This window comes from Arachis ipaensis, chromosome B3 (assembly GCF_059453495.1).
Source record: "Arachis ipaensis isolate K30076 ecotype BB chromosome B3, ASM5945349v1, whole genome shotgun sequence".
Classification (NCBI taxonomy): Eukaryota; Viridiplantae; Streptophyta; class Magnoliopsida; order Fabales; family Fabaceae; genus Arachis; species Arachis ipaensis.
The window spans coordinates 138,592,335-138,616,404 of NC_142438.1; the positions used below are offsets into that span (position 1 = coordinate 138,592,335).

Genomic DNA, 24,070 nt, shown 5'->3' on the forward strand with positions numbered 1-24,070 from the left:
AAAGAACGCCTAACTAGACAAATTCAACAACTTGATCAAAACCTCAAGATGTACATCCAGACTCAGTACTTTGGTCCTAAGTTTCACAAAAAAGATCAAGAGTTGACGCACATAAAAGTACAACTCAAACGAATTGAGGAAGACAGGGCGAGACAATCCAAACCACAAGCCTTGGCCATAGACTTATTATCCATATATCCACCACCATATCCCACATATTCTCCCATCTTTACCCCTCCACAACAACCTCCTCCTGATATGCCTGATTATGATAGTATCTTCAAAACAAACTATCATCTTGCCTAAAGATTTCATCAAAAAAGGAAAAATCACATTGTTCAACCCATAGGTCTCCAATAAAAAAAGATCTCATGAACTAAGACCAAGATCACCAGGGCCAGTAGTAGATTTCTTTAGAGGGGAAGCTTCTGGAGAAAAACCTAGCAAGACTTCTGCTAAAGAAAAAAAAATTAAAGAAGGATCGCCAACTCCTGGTAGGACCATAGGTATGCTAAGTGCACACGCAGCAATGGATGATACATTCACTGAGGATACATCTGATACATTCGATTTATCAAATTCTTTTGATGATTCAACTAAGGAGGATCATATGGCAGATCTATCTGCTATTGCAATGGTCAACTCTGTCCTTGAAGAACAAGACAGAGAAGAGGTCTCAAAGGTAGAAGAAGAAGAAGAAATAATTCACCGCCACAACCTCAACAATCAGACCCAATCCAGATAAAAGCAGGTAATCACTATTTTACTTTTGACAATCTTCCTCCACTCAAATATAGATAAAGGTTAAATGATTTTGGTGCATTGATTGATACTAGAATGGCAGCTCCAAACACAAGTATCCAACAAGTTCTCTCTGAATTCGTCATCAAAATGACAGGCAATCTTAGAGAATGGATCAACACCTTTAGTGAGTATGAACGCATGCAACTCATTAATGGAAGTGCTGCCCAGTTCTTGGGAACATTATACAAAGAATTTCTAAGAGATATTACTATCATCCAAAAAAAAATTTCTCAAGAATACTTTGAGATGAGATGTTGCTCTCTCAACAGAAAGGATCTGGAAGCTCACTACAAAAAGATGGCAGGTAAGTATTATCCTCTTGGAGGACAGAGTAATCCACTTCTTAAACAAGTATTTATTGCCTCGCTTCCAGAAGAACTCCAACCGGAGATTTAGAGAATGATGGTTACCCTCCGAAAGAAAATTCCTACAACAACTCTCGAAAAAATTTACCAGCTGACTTTAGCAGCTCTTGACAAGCTTTGTGAACAACAACAGACGATCAAGCGACTGACAAAAAATTCTCAAAAGCTGAAAGGAAGTAAGGAACCTGTAACAAATTCTATTTGAAGATCAAGTGCAAGGATGCTGATTCTTGTGACTGCCAAACAAAAAGAAGACACCACTTCAGGAGGACTCAACGACCAACTTCTGGCAAAAATCACTTTGGAAGTAGGAGAAACTTTGGAAGGAAAAAATGTTATTTCAGAAGAAAGAACTTTAAAGATAAAAAAATTCAACAAATGTTTCCTTTGCGGCCAGATTGGGCATTTTGCTAAAACTTGTCCAAAAAAAAAAAACAAAAGAGAAATAAAAATGCTTCAATCTCTACACGATGCTGTCTCTTTACAAGATGATGAAGATCTTGAATCTATTCTTGAAGAACAATCAAAAAAGGATGAAGACACTCAATATGTCTTACATATCTCTGACTCTGAAAGAGAATGGACTGAAGAAGATGATGATACCTACAGGCCAATCCAAAGCATAACAGCTTTGAAGCCTCAACAATGGATAACAGATGAGAAAGAGTTGGGATATCTAGGAAGCCTAGGATTCGGGCAAATTGATGGTACTCCTCGACCTCGATTCAATCTTAAAATGAAGGCATCAAAATATGATGTGCCCATAAAGACTATTACTTTATTAGACACAGGATCCTGCGCTACGGTTGTTAGACCTGACTTGCTTCCTCCAGAAGCATGGATCCCCTTCAACAAAAAATTCATTGCGTCAAACAAAGAGATCTTCACAATTGATCTCATTTCTAAAGAAAATGTTGGATTTCAGATATTCTCAGGAGCGACAACATGGCTAAGAGTTTTAGGAAGCTATCTTCCTGAACAAGATATACTTTTTGGGTTCGATGCTTATTACCGGATCAGATCGGATATCGGATATATCCGTAAAACACAAAAAATATTTTTAAAAGCTTATTTTTATTAAAAAAATATCAATAAAATTTATTTTTTCTATTCTTTTAAATAAGTTTACTCTTGAAATAATATTAAACATACATTTCTTAAATAATAAATTAAAAATAATACAACATATATGATAATTATTGGTTGAAATAAAATATAAAAAGAATATTTATTTATTTATTTCTTTATTTTTGCGGATACGCGGATATGCGGATCGGATATGCGAATATCTACACAAAATTCACAATCCGATCCGATTAGTGTGCGGATCTGATCCGATCCGATAGCCTTGCGGATCGGATTCGGATAAATACCATGGATATGCAGATCGGATCCGATCCATGAACACCCCTAGTGGGAGTGACGGTGAAGGGTTTGGGTGAAAGGGTTAGGATTAGGGTTTTAAATTTGGGAATTAAGATTTGTTTTTGGGAAAATATAAAAATTAGGGATTTTTGGGTAAATTGAAATTTGGTCATTTTAGTTAAATTAGGCTATAAAGTATTAATTAAAAATCTAATTTAATCTATTAAACTTACTTTGAAAATGTTATTTGATTATCAATTTGTTAATTAACTTTTAATCAAATATTTTAATTTAAAATTAAAAATAATATAATTAATTTTCTTTGCTTATAAAAATTAAAGCATTAAATTCTAAAATCTCGATTGTTTAAGCTAAGTCATATAAAATTTCTATTCTTTTATATTTACTAAGCTTAATAGTTTAAATATAGAAAATTATTCAATAATTATGAGATTAAGTAAAATTTTTAATTTAATTTTCAAAACTTATTTTAATTATTTTTAATAAAATAATTTCTAAAAGTAAAGTCTTTAATAAACAAATAAATTGAAATTAATAATAATAATATTTTTCGAAAATTTTGGGTCTTACACTTTTTCTGTGGAAGAATAAAGAATTTTATATCCGACTACCTTTTAAGAAGAATGAAGATATCAATCCCACAAAGACAACTCATTTAAGAATGAATCCTGAAGATTTAAAATTAGCCAAAGAAGAATGTGTTGCGTTGCTGAACTAAAGATTGATTGAACCCTCAACATCCAATTAGGCATACCAAGCCTTCTATGCTAAGAAAAGATCAGAACAAGTCCGAGGCAAAAAGAGATTACTCATTGATTATAAACCCTTAAACACGTTCTTACAAGATGACAAATTTTCACTACCTAGAATTAATGCTATCATCTATCGCCTTAGTGATGCCAAGGTCTTTAGCAAGTTTGATCTTAAAGCTGAATTTTGGCAGTTTGGTAATTCATCCTAAAGATAGATATAAAACAGGTTTTTGTATACTTGATGCACAATACCAATGGACTGTCATGCTATTTGGATTGAAGGTAGCTCCATCATTGTTCTAAAAAATCATGATCAAAATTATTGAGTCCATTCTCCATTCAGTCCTAATCTATATAGATGACGTTCTCTTGTTCTCAAAAGATGGTCCAACTCATCAAACTCTCTTGGCCCAATTTGCTACCATTATTGAAAAAAATTACATTGGACAAAACCAAATTCAATTTTTGGAAATAACCTTTTGAGATAGATTTTTTTAACCAGGAGATCACATTTCAAAAGAACTGTTAAATTTTTCTGATCACCACTTGTCAACAAAACAAGTCCAACAGTTCTTGGGCATTGTGAACTATATCTGTGACTTTATTCTAGATGTGACTAGGCACACAAGTTAACTAAAAAAGCAACCCCACCTTGGGGTCCTGAACAAACAGAAGCTGTCAAGTACTTAAAATAGGTAGCTCAAAACCCCCCTCCAATTAAAATCCCTAACAAAGGACAACGCATTCTACAAACTAATGCTAGCGGTAATTATTAGGGAGCTGTTCTACTTGAAGAGATCAATGGAACAAGATACTACTGTGCACATGCTAGTGGACAATTCAAAGAATCAGAAAAGCATTACCATGCCACATACAAAAAGATTCTTGCAGTAAAAAGAAGATAGAGAAATTCCGTTTTCATCTGAGTCTTTACCACTTTATCGTGGAAATGGACAATACATCATTTCTATCATGTTGGATGCCAAAGAAAAGACACTTTCAAATTCACAACTCTTGAGATGGAAAGATTAATTTTTTCGCTATAAATTCACAGCTAAGCATATCAAGGAAAACCACAATATAATACCTGATTATCTCTCTCGTCCTAATAAATAACCTCCACAAAAAATTCTCCACCTTTTAACAATAAACACCATCAATACACTAATATTTTCTCATCTAAACTATCCTCAAGACCATCATTTTTATAAGAGACCAGAAGATCCCTTTTCTTTCTTAGCCAAGCCAACAAATCTCACTGAAGTGAAAATTCTGGCTCGAAAATGTCTGTTTTACTGGTTACACAGACTCCTCCTTGTTACACAGATAACATCCAACCCTCGATATTTTGATGTCGATTTTTCCTACTGCATCATCCCCATCATCAAGGGACCAATTCCAAAAGAAATGTTATAATTCATATGGGCACTCTCTGCTCAATATGACTGTGCCATAGTTGTTCTCACTTTTTCCATGTATCACCTGCTTTGTGATAGACAATTATCATTGTCACTCCTTGAATAACTTCTGACCATGTTTGCCCCTATTTCAACATGACGAGGAAAACTTTACAATACACTAGAGACTCATGGAATATGGAATGTCCCTCATAAAAAGAAACAGAAATTCTATTACTTGTCTTAAGGAGACAGTTCCATTACAAGCAAAAAATTCTCTATACAAGATGCAACAGCAACATAGTAGGGTACTCAAAGATGTGGTCCACAGATGAAAAAGTTGTCCCAATAATCTTGCTAAACATCTTGCTTTTTGTAATAACCCTGATATATATACGTTCTCAGGAATTATTGAAGGACTTTCTTTTTACCAAGAAGAAGATGGTTCTAGTTCCTCGATAACAACCAGAACAATACAAGTAGAGTTAAGGCAATTCTAGATTGATTTTCTTATTAGATCCATCTCTTTTCCAATCCAATCACTCACTCAAGACTCAAACCCATGGGATAATCCACCACTTTCTCAGATTGCTTACAATTATGAGGAAGAAGCAGATGCAAGAGTTTATCCACTTTTATCTAACCCAATACACGTGGATGCAGGAATTGATGATGACACTGAAGAACCAATTGAAGAGCCGTTAACTGCTTATGAATGACTTGGTGATTACTATTTTCATCAAGAATATGTGATCATATTTACTCCACATATAGAACACATAGATGATATTTCGGAGCATGAGCCTGTCACTAAGTTTGGAGCATAAGTCCATTACTAAAGTTCTGGCCCGTAGTCAACAAATAATTATGAGTGTCTAAATAATGGAATTGTTATCCTTATCCTCCACGTGTCTAGATCCTAGTAGTTTGTTTAAAGTTGTTTGTCCTTATGTAATGATGTGGCAGAAGTTAAGATTCCTTCTTATCTACCACATGTTCTATTTTTGTAGATTGTGCAGATTTTCGACTTATCTGTAAGCTTTTATATATAGAGGCCTCCAATCTTGTAAGAACTCAGAGTTTCAAAATAAAAACTATTGTGAGATATTCAGCATGAATACTTGTTAAATTTCTCTCCCTCTCTGAAAACTTGATTCTTTAATATGCTTATCTTTGTGTTTTAGTTTTACGTATGCTCTAGGCTTGCTTCTTTTTTTTTTTTGGTTAAGTGGATTGGACAACCCCCAATTCTAAGTATCACAACACACTCACCCACACAATATGTAAGGGTTCATCGGATCCAATCTAAAAAATACACAAATACGATATCAAATTTGTATTGGATCAAATTTTTGGACATATCTGATCCGATCCTTATACAGCACTATCAAGTTTGGTTATCAAGTTGGGCTTTGCATGTCAGAGTGACACCCTTCCCAGTTCCCAGCACGGCTAGTAGGCCCAAAATATAATAGGCCTAAAACTGGCCTTCAACTTCATTAGTGCTCTTTCCTGAATACAAGGAACGGTGAGAACTAAGACAATTGTGCTTGGTGCATTGTAGCTTTTGCAGTGAACCCAACAAACGAGATCCACTTGCGCTTATAGCCTAATAGCATCACTTGCCATATCTCCAAGCAACCTCCCATTCTTAGCTAATACTAATACTAATTACTAGTAATAATAAATTAATAATAAGTGGCAGCTAAGAAGGGGACATAATTAGTGAAAACTAGTACTAAAGCAAAAAACAAGAATGATTATGCTTGGTAGTGACGGAGCAAGGTGATTCAATTATGGTTACAAAATAGTGAAAATACCAATATGGTTTAGTACTTCATTATTACTGCCTTGCGCAATTACGTTACTCTACTAACTTGGGACTCATTATTAGTAAGAATAAGAATTTGCCCAGTGGCCGTTACATCATTTGTTTAATCAAAGTGATGATGTGGTTCATGCATTTAGCTGGCATGTTTGTTTGAAAAAATTTAAAAGTAATTTTTTTAAATTTTTTATTTATAAAAAATAGTAGTATTAATGTTTAGTGCAATTTTTAAAATTAAATTGTAATTTTTTAAGAGCTATTTAAGAATTTATAGAAAAATTAAAAAAAATAACTTCTCTTATAATACTATTACTTTTTATCATATTTTTATAAAATAAATATTTTTAAAACTAAAAATTTAAATATAAAATAATTTATTTATAAATTATTTTTAATATAATTATTTATTATTTAAACTATTTTTTAAAAATAACTTAATTAAATTGTTTACCCAAACTAACCTCATGACGGTAACACCTCTAAAGGCATCAATCATGTGTAGATCAAAGCTGAAAAGGACTACTAAATAGTATTTATAAAATAATAAAATATAGAATGTCAACAGCTGCTCCTCAGCTGCTCCTCCCGAATTTTAATTTGGCTTCACTTGATCAATCCATGCAAATTCACCTTCTTTGAACAACTTTGGTATTATAAAGTACGATATAATTTGTTAAAATTCGAGTAGTCTTTTGAAAGAAAGCACAAGATTGGATTGGATATTTATTCTTAACTTTTTTTTCTTATTTACTATTGGTTTTTTTATTATCTAATTTCTATGAGATATGAATATTTTATTGAGTTGTCGTGTCTATATCGAACACATTTTAAATATTACGCTCATCTAACACTTACCTAATTTATATTAGGGGTGGCAAAGCGGGCCGGCCGCCCCAACCCGCCCCGCCAACTAAAATAGGTTCAAAATGCTAGCCCGCCCTGCTTTATGGCGGATTGGCGGGCTAACCCGCTTCTTTTTTTTTTTGAAAAATAAAATTTATTAAAATTAACCAAAAAATAATAATTAAAAAATTAAATACAAATAAAAAATAGTCAAATTATAATATAATTTTTTTTTAATTTTAATAAAATTGTTCAAAATAATATTTGTCAATAAAATCATCTTTATTTTAAAAAATAAGTCACATAATTTGAGCATATATACGAAATTATAAAATAAAATAAATAAAGTTAATAACTAAAAGAAGAATAAAAAAAATGAAAAAAAAGTGTTTAAAAATTTTATAATTATTAATTTTATAATAGTAATCCCTCTTTTATTTAATAAAAAAAAAAGAAAAATAAAAATTTTCGGCCCGGCGGACCGGCCCGCCCCGCCCCGCCAAAACCCGCCAATTTGGCGGTGCGAGTTTGACAGATTTTTTTAATTTGGCGGGCTCCAAATCCTAGTCCGACCCGCCTTTTTTAGCGGGTTTAGCGGATCGGCCTGACGGGCTTGACCTGTTTTGCCATCCCTAATTTATATCTAATCTGTATGACTTTTATTTATATAATATTTAATAAACAAATAAGATAAGTTTTTATATTTTATTCATTTGATTTTAATATATTATAATTTTATTTTGTCAAAATTTATCAAATCAAATCAATCAATTTAAACCAGAAAACCTCCTACCCCACGCAACATCACACAATGCTTACCAACTACAACTGAATAAAGTTTAATCATCTAATAAAAGGAAAAATATATTTCTAACCAAGCTATACAGTTGATTTCTGTTTTTATTTTTTTCCTCAATTGAAAGTAAGGAAGCACCGAAGCATAAGCAAAAAATACGTAAATTCTAAGCTAAAACACACTAATAAATCATTTCAACATCAAAATTACGCTAATGTCCTATTTTGATTTTCATTACAAACATATCCTCTTGAATGATTCTAGATGACCAATATTTCTCCTTACTAATCAACAACTCATTTTTCTCCCATTTTTTTCGGCTAAAAATACCATCACCTAACATTCCCCCTAAAGGCATATGCGTCAATAGTTCATAACGGAAACCACAAGCATGAATGATGTTTGAAAATTATCGAAACAAACAATTCTCAAAACCCAAAAAATGGTTTCAATTGCAAAACAATCTAGTAAAACGGGAAAAAAGTAATGGCGAAATCTTGCCACCAATTGTGGATGTAAGATTCATGTAAGTTGTGAACAATGAACTCCCAAAATTTGCAGGGCACCTAGTTGCATGCATGCATTATAAGGGTAGGTATCAGCTCCTCCAAAATTATAAGACAAAATGAATTGATTTCCGCCGTCATTGCTACCCAAGAATCAATTTCATATACAATTAGGAAAAACTAAACCAATAGGCAGAGAAACAATCCTCTGCGGTAGATTTTTTTTTATTCGCTGCAATTTTGATCAGCACGGAACCAAGGAAACAAAATATTGAAACAAAGATTCTTTAGGGCAGAGTAGCTCTAAGTTCTTTCCTATCAGCACCATATGCCTGCAGTTCAGAATATTGCCAACCATAAGATTTGAGTCAAGCACACCATGTACCAAGTAACATTGGTGGTGAGTATTAATTGCATGAATATAACAGGATCTGAATCTCTTTTTCATGTATTTTAAATTTTTAATAACTAGAACAAGGAGTCAGGACTAGATGAAATCGTCATTACCTCAACACCAAAACCTTTAACGTACACATTAGTAAATAGTTCAGATGGATCTGGCATCTCACTCTCCTGGAAATCATAAATGAACACAAGAAATTCTAAGATTTTAAACCATATTACAGACAGCCGCAACAGGAGATGCAATACATGCGATACCAAAAATATTATGAGAAGAATCAATAATTAAGCTATGATTTTAACCTTTGCTTTTGAAATGGCGTTGTCAACTTCTTTTCTGACCTCCTTCTCGATGTCCTGAAAGAAGAAAACATATAATATCGTCATCAATAAATTCTGATGTTTCAACAAAATAATATATATCTAAACAATAGAGGAATAAGCAAGATTGATAGAATCCATGGACAGAAAAAGTGTGGAACTTATATATATACAGTACAAAGTCTTTGCCATAGTCAAAATAGGTGACTTTCATGCAATGCATTGAAAAAAATAATGATTGGTAGTCTTTTCAGTCGAACGATAACTACATAATAGAATTCCAGTAATGCACATAGTAACTTATGAGGTCAGAAGTCAAAGACGACGACACTAAATAAGTATTATAAGCAAGACAAAATAGATAACTCACGAGAAGGACAACCCGAGTCATATAAACTAAGACATTGAGTTTTTCATATCTAGATGCGCATAATATCCATTCAGAACTTGAGAGTATTTTAACTATTAAAGAAGAGACGAAATGAAACACCAAGAAAAAATTGGTCCCAGACAAACTTAAATCTAAATTTCACAATTATATGATCAACCATGAAGGCATGAATCAAATGTTCATTCACTCACCTTTAGCTCTGTCTCAGTAGAAATCTCATGAGACAGCAACAACTTTCTTATTCTCTCAATTGGATCACGCTCCTGTAATCAAATTAGCAAGGAAAAAAAATTAACAAACTCGTCAATATTAATTATTTTGTTTAGGATACACTGTATTGATGAGATTTGTTAGGATATTTGACGCTAGTGACTGGCATACCTGTCTAACACCACTAATCTCATCACGTGTACGGTATGTGCTACCAGGGTCAGACATGGAGTGACCATGATACCTGTATGTGTCCATTTCAAGAATCTGGATAGAATAACCAAATAGAGAAATCAACCAAAATCTTATGGAGAATAAACTTTGACAAGTCTAGCCAAACTAAATATAGTCCAGTCAGTTTTAAGATTTATCTATTTAGATAAAATAAATAAATCCTTTCTTAGGCAACCAATGTAACTGTGCGATAGGTTAGAGAAAAAACAAAAGTCATGCTATCGGACTCGGACAGCCTTTATCTAGTAGGCAATTTCCTTCACAAAGTACATTTTAAAAAATAGACAAAGATCGAAGTCACTCAGCAAAAGATATGCTCAGTTTATGGTTAAGTCAGATACTAGACAATAGCAAATCATGATCTCTTTCCAGTTGCCCATAGATATAAAGGATGTTATAATATCTACATAATTCTAAGGGCCTAATCTAGTTTGATGAGTAATCAAGTTTTGTTGGCTGATTCCACGGTCCCATCAGCTCTGACATTCTCTATCAAGTATTTGCACATGAATGAATATCTAGAGAACATTCTTGTGGCCGTGAACTAATCTGACGATAACTGGATTATCACAGTTGATCCATCCTATTCCTAACATGACCTAGAAACTTATATATAAATATAGCATCAATTGTTAAATACTAAATGGCGCATAAATAATAGCATGTAAATTACTCACAATTGGTCCATTCTTTAAAGCATGCTCCTTTGCGAATTTGCATGCTTGTTTCACAGCAAAAGCATCCATGCCATCTACCTGTATAAAGTTTATTTCAGAAACACTGTAAAGGAAAACAACAATGTATATGTCCAGCCAAAAAGGAGCATCATACATAGCAACCATTGTTCTACATACTTAGACATCAAGGCAAAAGCATACTCCAAAGACACGCATCCACACAAGAATAACAAAATCTTCTAGTATACCATGTTAGTGTCGGTCCCTCACAATCTCGTTCAAGATTCTTATTTTGAAATGAAATTCAATAAAAGCAGCAGTGGACCATAAAAGAGTATCACTGATTTATAAAACTTAATCTTTCTGCCTATACGATCAAAGACTGTAACTTACACATCCATGGCAAACTCAATTAAGCGAAAAGCATACAAGCAAAACCTACGACGTAGTACATCATTAGGGTTTCGGAAACACTTTGCCTGAATAGGCTAAATCCTTTCAGAGCAGATAACACAAGAAGGGGGGAAAACCTTCTGTAAACTTTCTGACTGTGTTCATCCAACCACAAGTTACACAAAGGTACTAGTACGTAAAGCATTTATCTAACTTTCCTTCCTTCGTAATCAAAACAGGATCTGGTTCCACAACAATCCTTTCCAAGTATGCTAATGTTGCATACATCATCACAATGAAAGAGCTTGTCTGTTTTACCTTTGGAGAGATGACGAAAATACTTCTAGTAGAAATAACAACATACACGATTATCTTTTCATGGTGAACAAAATGTAAACCACACATTACACAGGCACATAGCAATAATTTCAAATGCATAATAAGTAACAAAATTCTAAGATAGACAACACTGCAGTAACATTAATCAGGAGTTCTTAATCTCACCTTCAATCCGGGAACATAATCCCCACGCTTGTAATAAGCAGGACTCTTTGCAGCTCTCCACTCAGCAGTTCCCATTCCATCTGTCACATCACGCAGGAAACAAAAACAGAAACCAAGTCCTAATTATATTCTTGATATTCTAATTTTCGAAACGTAACGGCATAAGCAATACAAAACTCACAATGATTATTCTCGCAGACCAAAATTGCAGGCAAATCCCAAAGCGCAGCAATGTTAAGAGCCTCAAACAACTGTCCCTGATTAGCAGCACCATCACCATACATAGCAAAAGTCACATTCTCATCCTTCGAGTACTTCTGTGCGAACGCCAATCCGCAACCGAGCGGAACCTGAGCTCCGACGATGCCGTGGCCGCCGTAGAATCCGCCTTCCTTGCGGTAAAAGTGCATGGATCCGCCCTTGCCGTTGGACATTCCGGCGCGGCGTCCCATGAGCTCGGCGAAAACCTCGACTAGGTTTCCACCGCGGCTGAGGAAGGTGCAGTGGTCGCGGTACGCGGTGATGATGCAATCCTTCCTGGTGATGGCGGCCTCCATTCCGACGGCGACAGCCTCCTGACCGTCGTAAAGGTGGCAGAAGCCGCGGATGAGCTTAGCCTTGTAGAGGCTGTCGGCGGCGATCTCCATTCGGCGCATGAGGGCCATGTCGCGGAAGAAAGAGCGGAGCTCGGCGGCGGAGGTGGTGACGGAGCGCGACGGAGGTTCGCAGTTGTGAGCGGTGAAGGGGATTGAGGTCTCCACGGTGATGGAATCATTGGAGGAAGAGATCGAACGGCTGAGAATCGATGGGGCGCAGGAGAAGAAAGGTGAGATCGGTTTCAGGAGATTGGATCCGGAACGCGAGAGAGCCATTTGGATCTGTTAAGAAAATGAATAATATTCAAGATTATAAAAATAAAAGAAATATAATATATATTTTTTTCGTTCTGTGTTGTTGATTCTGTTTGTGTTGGTGTTAGGAAGAATGAGAATGAAGGAAGAGAAGTGGTTGGTGCTGCAGCTGCGTGGTTTTGTTAATGTTAGGTGAAACCGTGAAAGAGTGGAGGGAGTGCAAGCTACACGAATGGAAGAGTGAATGTGGAATGTGGAATGGGCCAATGGTGTTTTAGCGAATTCTAATTTTTCCTTTTCTTTTTTTTTTTTACTTTGATATTGGTCGTAAAGAAGAATAATATATTTATTTTTTTTGACCAATTAAAGGGATCCCTTCTCTGTTCTCTCTCCTTTCTCCTTTCGCCGCCGCCTTTAAAGTTTAAACTTTAAACACATTCGCATTAGCGTACCTTTTTCACCGGTAAAATGGTAAGAGACTCGAAATCTCAACACATGACAAGTCTGTTCGAACTTCGAAGTTTGAATTTGTGTCCTCAGTTTTAGTTTTGGACTTTTGGGTTTAACTTGGAGTAAAGTTAGTATTTTTTTATAAATAATTTATGAAAGCTAGTTTTTAAAAGTATTTAGTTGTTTGATAAATTAAACTACAAATGATTTTTTATAAATACAAGTAAGAATAATCATATTCGATAATGGGCCTGCTACACGTACAAACTTACAAGTTTACAAGTTGGCCCAGCCCAAATACAACTCACGCGCATGAAGAGAGATTACATGGAGTGTTAACTTCACGCGCTCAACACTCAAACGGTTACGTATCCTACGAGTAATGGTAGACTCTTCCACTTCTTCCACTTCTTCCACTTCTCAAACCGATTCAAAAATAAGGCAACGCATCCATTTTCGAGCGAAAATCGAAGTTCAAAATATACAAGTCGTCGCTAACCTTCGAAACCTCCATCAAAACACCATCAAACTCTCCATCAAGAATCTGAAGAGAAAACAAAGCAACAATACTCAAGGTAAGTTCATTACGAACTAGGTTTTACTTTTCTTCTACGTCGTTGTTCTAGGGTTTACTGTTATTCTTGCTTCTTTGTTACACTGTTCTTCTACGTTGTTGTTCTAAGTTCTCCTGTTATTCTTGTTGTTCTAGATCTTCTGGTAACTGATTTTTGGGGGTATATTCCGTAGATTGGGGGGTGTATACTGCTTGACATTGTAATGTTGCTTGATATTGAAGCATGTTTGAGTGATATCTGACTGATATATATATATATAGATGTATCTGAATCATATCTATGGGTGTATCTCACTGTTATCAATGGGTGTATCTTACTGTTATTAATGGGTGTATCTTGCTGTTATTAATGGGTGTATCTGACTCATATATATGGGAGTATCTTACTGATATCTTTGGGTGTATTTTTCGTTTCAGAGAGAATGACAGCAAGAAACCAAACAAAAGACCTTAAGTGTGCCACACATCTCCTAAGTGATAAATTCAGAAACATGAGTGAGGAGAAGAAGGCGATTGTGAGGGATCTCGGATTCGGTGGGTTGATGCACATCCCACCACTAAGGGTGGATCACCAACTGTTAAGGGAGCTGGCATACAACTTCAAACTTGGGGAGAACAGACTGAAAACAGGATATGGTTCTTTCAAAATAACACCAAAAATAATAGGTGATGCGCTTGGCATCAATGCAACAGGTAACTAACTTAAAATTATAGGTGTATATTAAGTTGATGCTTGGGTGTATTTAAGTTGATGATTGGGTGTATTTGAACCGACTTGGATACTTTGTTGTTTTCCTTTTTGTAGGAGATCTATTTCCTGAGAAAGTTGAGTATAAGAAACTTTCTAATGATGACAAAATAATTTTTAGAAGATTCCAGGGTAAGACCCTCAAAAGTCTTACCGATGAGATGATGGAAATCGGCGTTGGCAACGAAGAGGAACGCTTGATGTTCAAGAGGATATTCATCCTCTATATACAGATGGCGTTCCTTTTGCCAACGACGATAAACAAAATATCGCCTGTGCACTTGGCTCCAATTTTTAAGATGGACGACATATCGGAGAGAAACTGGGGGGCATGTTTTGACCTTCATGGTCAAGGGCATCACAGACTACAAGGAGAAAAAGAAGGCAATTGATGGCTGCCTCTTCGCCCTGATGATAATTTACTTTCATCTTTCAAAAAACAAAGGCAAGAAGAGGGCTGAAAGACCACCAAAGTCCTGGATTGCCAACTGGACTAAGGAGCAGTTGGTGGAAAGAATGACTGCAGAAAGAGAGAAAATTTTGGTAAGTAAACATAATATGTTGGTTGTATTTTATTTACCTGAATGCTGCTAGCTAAAATATCTAATGTTTCAGGAGATTGTGAAGATGGCGGAGACAAGAGCAATAGAAAAAATGAAAAAAAAAAAAGAAAAAAAAAAACAAGAAATAAAAAAAACAAAAAAAAGGAAGGCGAGTTCAACCTCGTCTTCGGAGACAGAAACAACTACTGACAGTGACACTTCTACCTCTGAGTCTGAGACTCAAGAAGACTCAGAGGATTCAGGAAGAAAACACCGCAGCAAAAAGGAGAAAAAGTAAGTACCATACTTGGGTGTAATTTCTTTTTCGAGTTGGGTGTATTTTGTTGATCACGTTGGGTATATGTAGTTTACTAAGCTGGGTGTGTTTCGTTGGCTACGTTGGGTGTATATTGTATATTCAGTTGGGTGTATCTTGTGCATTCATTTGGGTGTATTTTTTAGTATGTTCTAAATAATGATTGTTTGCCTTCCAGAATGGACTCCAGAAAAAGAAAGAAGAGTCAAGAGGAGTCAGATTCTGATTCTGAATCTGAATCTGAATCAAGTGATGAGTAATGTCCTGAAATTATTACTCCTTTCTTTTGGCTTCATTATAAAGATTTCGTGTATTAACTGAAGTGTCTCTTATTAACTTATAGGAGCGAAGAATCATCACCGGTGGAGAAGGAAAAGAAAAAGAAAAAGACAAAAATATCACCAAAAAAGTAAGCACTTCTTTGGATAATATTCTGTGATAAAATTAATTTTTTATTTCTGATTGGTACTCTTTTTTTCCACCCAGAACACAACCAAAAAAGAAAAAAGTTGTTGCGGAGGATTCACCTCCTGAAGAAGATCAATACTTTGATGGGTACAGTACCTCGTAAGCTATATTACCGTCTATCATCGTAATTATTTTTGTTAACATCTTCTTTTATGAATGTAGTGAGAGATATGAAATATTAAGTGACGAACTAGAAGAATGGCTAAGGGAAAACGTTGATAAATCTGCTGCAGAGGGGTATGTCTTGGTGGGGTGTCTATTTCAGATTTTGGTGTGTTTTGTTTGCTAATAATTGTTTCTTGTTTCGCAGGGAGAACCAAGCTGACCTGCGATCGACAGAAGGTCGCTATGTGTCCTCTGAAACGTAAGAAGCTTTATTTAATAAAATCTTGTTATCATGATTTGGGTGTATTTTATGGAACCATTTGGGTGTATTGTGTTGATCAAGTTGGGTGTATGTTGTTTATTAAGTTGGGATATTTCGTTTATTGTGTTGGGTGTATATTGTCCATTCGGTTGGTTGTATCTTGTGCATTTATTTGAGTGTATTTTATACCTGTATCTTATTTTGTCTGAATTACATGAAATCTGTTTTAGAATACGGGCTGTGAACTTGGGAAGTGATGATCCTTCCTCTCAAGGACGCACAGAACAGAGTAGTGTAAACCAGCCGTCAGAGAGCATGTAATTTCTCTTTCAAATAACCGTTACTTTTGTTCTTCTATTAACTTCTACTTCTAATTCTATATATATTTTTTTTAGAAAAAAAGCCCTTTATTATTTTATTCAAGAAAAAAAAGGCAGGAAAAAAAAGCAAAAACTGCAAGTATGTAAGTTCTCAAAAAACAAAGCCTGTCATCTTTTTGAATTGTTCGGGTGTATTTTTTGACTTTCTTTGGGTGTATTTTAGGTTGAGTCCCGCTGATTCGAATATGATGGTTGTGAGGGAACAGACACCGTTGGATGCGCTTGCAATGTGAGTTTTCCAAGAATATTTCAACCTTATAACCTTATTATCTTCAAAGGCGTTGTTAACCCTTCTTTTTTCTTCTTGTTTAGAGTCCCGATTCAGGTTTTTGTGCCGACATCCCAAACAACCATTGAGACAGATTTTGAACCAACCCCTATGCTACAGATTGAAGGGACTACAGAAACGTAAGAAATAGCATTGGGTGTATATTTGTTTAGAGTTTGGGTGTATATTTGCTAACAGTTTGGGTGTATATTGTTCTTGATTAGTTTTTTTTACGCCATGATTAATTTTTTGGAACTGTGCAGCACTCCTGAAATGTAAGTTCATCAGACTAAAATCAATCTTTGCTTATCATCCGTATATTCTTATTCTTATACATGATGACGCAGTCATCCAGTCGCAGAAGACGCTGCTGCCCTGTTGATGATGGCATGGACAGCATCCTATGTTCCTAAAACAGATCCAGGGGTGCCATCATTCAGCCTTGGATTGACTGATTCAAGCCAGGAGGGAGCGTCAACGCAGGAGACAGAAAGGGAAAAATCTCCAGAAGCTGCAAATTTGATAGAACAATTAGACGATTTGGTCCAAAAAATAGCAAGCAGTGCGGCGAAGGGTAAAAACAAAAGTCCACAAATTCAAAGGGAGACTGGGGGGGAAAGTTCTGCGAAGTTTGAAACTCCTGGGGGAATAAATCAGACTACGGATGATATGAAACAAAAGTGCTACATCTGGGGGACGCGACTGAAGGAAGACGCAGATGGCAATACTAACGAGTATGAGCAGATGTGCACTCTAATTGCCCAAGATGAATACATTTTGATTAGAATGCACCTTGCATCCCTCCAGGCAAAAAGTGATATAGAATCTGGGGTAATATTAGAATAACATTAATGTTTTTACACCGAAGTCAACTGCAATGTTTATTCATGTAAAATTGATTTCAGCATAAATTTCTAGATTGTATCTGCCATCTGCCTCATCCTCAACCAGAAAAATGAAAAGAGGTTTCAAGAACAAATATACTGTCTCCCTCCCGATATTGTGGTAAGTGTTACTTCTACGATCTTCGGGTGTATTTTCTGTATTGATTTGGGTGTATTTTTTACGTTCAATTGGATGTAAGTTGTGTAGTCATTTGGGTGTATTTAAAGTATTCACTTGGGTGTATTTTATTTCTTGTTTCGCAATTCTTGCAGAACATGGTACTTTCGGATCACCCAAACGGGGAATTCATATCACCGAAAACGAATAAGGAATTCAGGGTGGAAGACTACCCGAGTTTTATTCCTTTCATAGATGCAAAAAAATTAACTTCGCATCCATATGTAAGTTTCATTTGCTAAATTTGTTAGTACGCTTCTTTACTTATATGCCAAATAAAATAACACACTGTTGAAATGTGGCAATCCTTCAGATTTTTGCACCTGTTTACTACTCGGGGCATTGGTGGTTATGGCTGATAGATACAACGAAGCGGACATGTCATATACTTGACCCGCTACACAAAAAAGCTCCCGGCGGAGAGAGAAAGAAAGTTAATAAATTCACTGTAAGTTGCCTCTGTCTTCTTTACTTTAATATTTAGGTCTATTTCGTTAGTTGTGTTGGGTGTATATTGTCCATTCAGTTGGGTGTATCTTGTGCATTCATTCGGGTGTATTACTGATTTGTTTTGGTATTTAAGGGATATGTATTTTCAAGATTGATAACATATGCCGGCGGGGAACCTCTGAGGAAAGGCGAGAAGGAGAAGGAAATTAAATCATCATATGTTAAAATATCAGGCCAAAAATCAAGGTATAAATTTGTGACTCTGAACATTAAACTTTCGTAAATGAGATTTGTAATTTATTTTCTTCGTTTTCAGCTATGACTGCGCTATCTACGTTATGAAGTGGATGGAGTTCATTGAGCCGGAAAACATTAAAAAGGGGAAGTATGAATGGGATAATTGGCCACAGGTAACTGTCTTTAGAACTATATAACTCTGTATTACTTTACTGAATTAATATTGCTGTTTAAACATAATATACTTTTTAATTGTAGGAGGAGGTGGACCACTATAGAGTGGAGTATGCTTCGCGGATACTATTCAGTGAGATGAATAAAGAGAGAGATCAGGCAATTAGAGAGAGTAATGCTATAAGGCTGTCGAAGCCATCCTCTGTATTATTGAGTCCGTTTTGTCAGATAAATTCTGCTGATATAGAAACTGCGTAAATATTTGTAAATTGAACAAATGCTGTAAATATTTGTCATTTATCAACAACTTCTATTCCATGTATATTTTTTTCCATAGTTAAACTATCTGTGCTGTTAAACTGTCTGTGCTGTATTCAAAAGCTGTATTACAGGTGGTAAAATATGAAGAAAAAAATCAAGGCATATATAAACGCAAATTATAAACTGTTACACCCAACTCAGGCCTAATAATACACCCAAGATTGCATAAAATATACACCCAAACTGTCTGTGCTGTATTCAAAATGTATGAATTACAAGTACTAAAATATGAAGAAAAATATCAAATCAAATATACACCCATAACCTGCGAATTTTTACAGCTTTTGTTCTATATGTATCTATATGTAAATTGTCAATGAACAAAAAAACACCCAAAAGAACAGTGCTTTTACACCCATATTCTCTAAAACTATACACCCAAAGAGTTATCCCCTACTGCTGGTACCCTGAACTGACAATTCATAACGTGTTCTTGATATTGGCTGGAATTTGAATGCACCGCTGATGCAGCATCAAACAGGTTTATCTGAATATAAAACTCACACATTAGCTAAACTATTAACGAGAAAAATTAACTCAATCGCCACAAATTTAAAGAACATTACTTTTACCTCGCTTAAAACTTTCATCTTCTTCTTCTTTGTGGCATTTGCGATCTGTTTGTCCAGCTTTGAACCTAGCCTATTTTTTGGACGTCCTCTTGTTCGAATCCTTGGCGGGCTTTGAAGCTCGTTAACGGATTCCAAGTTGGCGTCTTCGTGGGATAAAGAAGACGTCCCCTTCCTTTTGGCTTTTAATGATTCCATCTCGGCCATGACGTTATCGTACGCATGGTGCAGAATTGCAGTCATCTCCTCCGATTCGGATGCAAATACGCAAATATTTTGCGAACGAAAAACCAATTGGTCGAACCTCTTGCTTCTTGGCTCCATCAGTGGCTCGTCGTGGCTGCTCTTGATGTGTGTGTGTCGCCTCTTTACCTTCACTATATATCTAGGTGACACTTGGCTTACTTGTTCGAAGCTTAACACGCTTAGTGCGTGACGGCATAGTATCCCTCTCAACTCGAATAATAAGCATTGGCATTTTACCTCGGCTGCAACTGAGTCGTAAGTAACCACGAACTTGTTGAATATTGAGCTGGAAACTTGTTCTCCAACTTCGTATACTGAATAGCCTAGAGCGGAATTCTTTAATCTGGTGATGCAATTCGCCTTTCCTCTGAGTTGCGCTTGGACTTCTCTAAACTTTGCATGAGTGTACGCATCTTGAAACTGAGCTTCAATGGAGGATTTGGTTGCACACGGTATAACCGTATGAAAATCTGCAGCATCTGATTCTCTCTTTGCTTGCTCCCTGCTTCCGAGGCAATTATCGTATTGTTTGACGAACTGAATAAGCGAGCTGTTCCGGGTGATATACTTGTTAAAAAATGAATGCATGCTCTCGCTCCTTTGTGTGCTTCTCATCCCTGCCCAAAAGTGGTGATCCAGATAAATAGGAACCCATATGTGACGGTGTTCGTACAGATCTGCATAATACACCCAAACACAGACTATAAATATACCCGAGGGAACATGCAATTTACACCTCTGCTGCAGATTTTAAAAAGACATTACCTGAAAGCCACTTGTTGTCCGCAAGACCAAAATTCAGCAGAAAATCATTCCAATTCCTATCGAATGAGTCTTTGCTATGAGAGTTCCAAACAACTTGGCTCATTTCTTGTTCAATATCGGCATGTCCCTTGTACCCGTTTAATTTGCTTGGAATCTTCTTCATGATGTGCCAAATACACCAACGGTGAACTGTTGTTGGCATACAGGCCTCTAAAGCCCTTTTCATTGATGCGCACTGATCGGTTAGAAACCCTTTCGGAGCGTTTCCTCCCATGCAACGAAGCCAGCATTGAAATAACCATTTGAATAATTCAATTTCTTCGTTCTTCATCAAAGAGCATCCGAGAAGTGTTGACTGACCGTGGTGATTCACCCCGACAAAAGAACCACAGACCAAATTATACCTGAAACAAATTACCATAGTCCAGAATGCAAAATCATTAGGTACACCCCAACAAATGCTTCGTATACACCCAATGAAACAGCCAATATAAACCTCTGCTGCGGATTCGTAAAAATAAATTAATTTAGCATCATAAAGAGGGGCAGTTAGTTACCTGTTTGTATTGTAGGTGGTGTCGAATGAAATGACGTCTCCGAAATACTCAAAGGCAGCTCTGCTTCTTGCATCGGCCCAAAAAGCCAGCTTAATCGATTGATCCTCCTCGAGTTCGAGCTTAAAAAAGAAATTCGGATTCTTCTCTTTCATTCTTAAGAAGTATTTCCCGAATTCCTTTGCATCTTCTTGTTCGGAAACATTCCGCACTTCCCTGGTAATGTAATTCCTCACGTCCTTTTCGATAAAATTTAACTCGCGGTGACCCCCCGGCAGCCGCAACAAATGATTGGTAGGTTTTGCTTGGTCTGATACCGGCCTCCTCGTTATTCTCTATCGTACGACGAATGGACATGCTTAGTTCCCTGTGCTGTTTGAGCATCTCTGCTTTACTTGGACAGCAGGGGTGTGAATGATCCAGCACAACCTTTGAAATGATCCAAGCACCGACATCCTTCAATGTGTGTATATAAATTCTTGCTGGACAGTTTAAACCGGCTGTCGGATTGGTCTTCTCGGTCGGAGATATTTTAGATTTTCATTTTTCCTCTCTGCTACATGTAATTAGTTGATTCTTAATCTCGTTTCCCTTCCTATTTGTGCACCGAACTCTTGTAGAGAAACCTGCAGCCTTGGCGTAGTTCCTGTAAAATTTTCCAGCATCTTCAAGGGTGGTAAAGGTCATTCCAACCTTCGGAACAAGCTCGTCATCAACAACCGAGAGAGGCTACACAATACACCGTGTCAGAACTGTGAATACACCCATAGATATGATTCAAATACACCCAATCATGTCTAATATGATACACCCGAACCGCAACAACTCAACTACAGAATGACCTTTAAAGCCATAAACTGTAAATACACAGGCTGCAGAATACACCATGTCAAAAACTAAAAACACACCCAATCATGTCTGATATAATACACCTGAACAACAACAACTCAATTAAAATAACAAAAAACCAGTAAAGTGTAAATACACCCACACTTCTAGCAAAAATACACCCAAAATGGAATTAATCTACACCCGAGCGTCTGCTACAAATTCCAGATAATTAATCACAACTAATACATTGAATCGACAGATTCATGTTAACGTGTTAGTTTCACAGTCAATGTTCAGCAATTTTTCAACTACACAATGCTATACAAATTACTGAAAGAAAATTCATACTAATCCTATGTAAATCAAACCTCAGGAACTTCATTAGATTCAAATTCATAATCAACTTCGCCTGGATTCAGCTGACAATCTGAGGTTGAATGATCCATTATCTTCAAAACGAGTTCAAACTTTGATTTCAGAAAACAACAAATCAAAATAGAAAACGAAGCTCGAGTTGCACAGAGAGAGGAAAGTAACGTAAACGAAGAACATACCAGTGACAAAAGGAGAGGAAAAGAACGATGGAGAAGAAGGAGGGAAGACGCGCGAGAAGAAGAACAACCAAATCTCAAAATAACAAAAACGAAGAAGGAAACAAATCTTTTAAATTTGGTAGTTAGATATACGCAGGATCTTATATAGCGCGTGTATACAACGTATGTGGAGCAGCACATATTTTTGCTTTATTGCTTAATGAACTTGTAAAGCATACAAGCCCTAATGGCTTGTATGCAGAGCTTTTCCGATTCGATAAAATAGTTTTAAAATTTAAAATAATCTTAATACACATAAATAGAGAAAGAAATTTATTGTGAATAAAATTTATCATCAATAATTAATTAAAGAGAAGTCTAAAAATTTATTAATATATGAAATTATGTTAAAAATTTTAATTTTAATACACACAAATTTTCACTTAAAAAAACCAACTTTAATAAACTACTCATAAAAAATAAAAAATTTACTAAATTAAGTTTTAAAATAATCATAAAAGAACAATTATTTAGCATTCATTCGATAAGTAATTAAAAAAAATCTCTATTAGTATAATTTTTTAATTAATTTACTTTAATAAATACATTGAAGACTTAAATCTATATTTTTTATAAATTTTCTTTAATTAGTAACTTAATATGTTCTTTTAAAGCATACGTTAGTTAAATTCTTAAAGAAAATATATGATAAAAAATTAGAGTTAATAAAATTTTCAGATTCGAATACTTTGATGATTAACATATCTATATAATAATTTTAAAATTTATACATTCATTAATATTATAAAAAAAAGCTTTGCTCTACTATGAAGAATTTCTTAATGTATTTTTACATGTTATGCAAACATCTTTTAAACCTTTTTGCAAAATTACACGAGACAAAAGTCATATGACTTTTTTTTTTTTTTTATGCAAAACCATAACTTTTGAGTGATCAATATAAATTTTCATGACATGAAAAAAATAGTTTATAAATAATTTAAATTGTGTACCTGTACATATAATTGGCAAAAACTCATGAAAAAAAAGCAAAGTTTCTTTCCTCCTATATAAAATTAATTCATATGGAACGAGGTCCAACCATACATAATAATAGTGGATTTTTTTATTTTAATAAATTAAATAAATATAATAATTACCGAAATAAATAATTTAAAAAATTATTATCGAAATTCTTTTTTCTATCTTATCTCGTTTACACTGTAAAGGAGATAATTTTGCATATATCTCGTTTATACGGTAAACGAAATACGTGTATTTGTAAATATAAAAATATATTTTCTAAAAATAATAAAAAATATTAATAATATCAATAATCCAAACTTTTAGCATGCAATTAGTAATTAAAAGGATTGATAAAAAAAAATTAAAATGGATATGTTTGATCAATTAGTACTAAAAAAGAGTGCATAAAAAATTTTAGATTAACTGATTTAAATTTGAAAAATAAAAAACTTATACGGGTTCAAATTCCATGATAAGAATAAAATATGGTAATTGTGCCTACTCCTAAAAGATGGAGAGATGGGAAGCG

The 24,070-nt window shown here is 35.1% G+C and overlaps 1 protein-coding gene across 1 annotated transcript; it reads right to left on the minus strand.

Moving 5' to 3' along the window:
* Positions 1-8,596: 8,596 nt before the first annotated feature.
* On the minus strand, positions 8,597-13,105 carry LOC107631937 (pyruvate dehydrogenase E1 component subunit alpha, mitochondrial). Its single transcript, XM_016335532.3, has 8 exons — positions 11,991-13,105; positions 11,810-11,889; positions 10,913-10,990; positions 10,173-10,268; positions 9,983-10,054; positions 9,383-9,436; positions 9,185-9,250; positions 8,597-9,009 (listed from the first exon to the last, which is right to left on the minus strand). Exons 1-8 carry the CDS (start codon positions 12,679-12,681, stop codon positions 8,965-8,967), a joined length of 1,182 nt encoding a protein of 393 aa, XP_016191018.1. The 5' UTR covers positions 12,682-13,105; the 3' UTR covers positions 8,597-8,964.
* Between the last annotated feature and the right edge of the window lie 10,965 nt (positions 13,106-24,070).

Coding starts and splice junctions, on each gene's coding strand:
- LOC107631937 (XM_016335532.3), bottom strand. CDS start 12,681: ATGGCTCTCTCGCGTTCCGGATCCAATCTCCTGAAACCGATCTCACCT. Junction 10,991..11,809: donor ATTATGTTCCCGGATTGAAG/GTGAGATTAAGA, acceptor AACTTTATACAG/GTAGATGGCATGGATGCTTT. Junction 9,251..9,382: donor ACGCCATTTCAAAAGCAAAG/GTTAAAATCATA, acceptor TATGATTTCCAG/GAGAGTGAGATGCCAGATCC.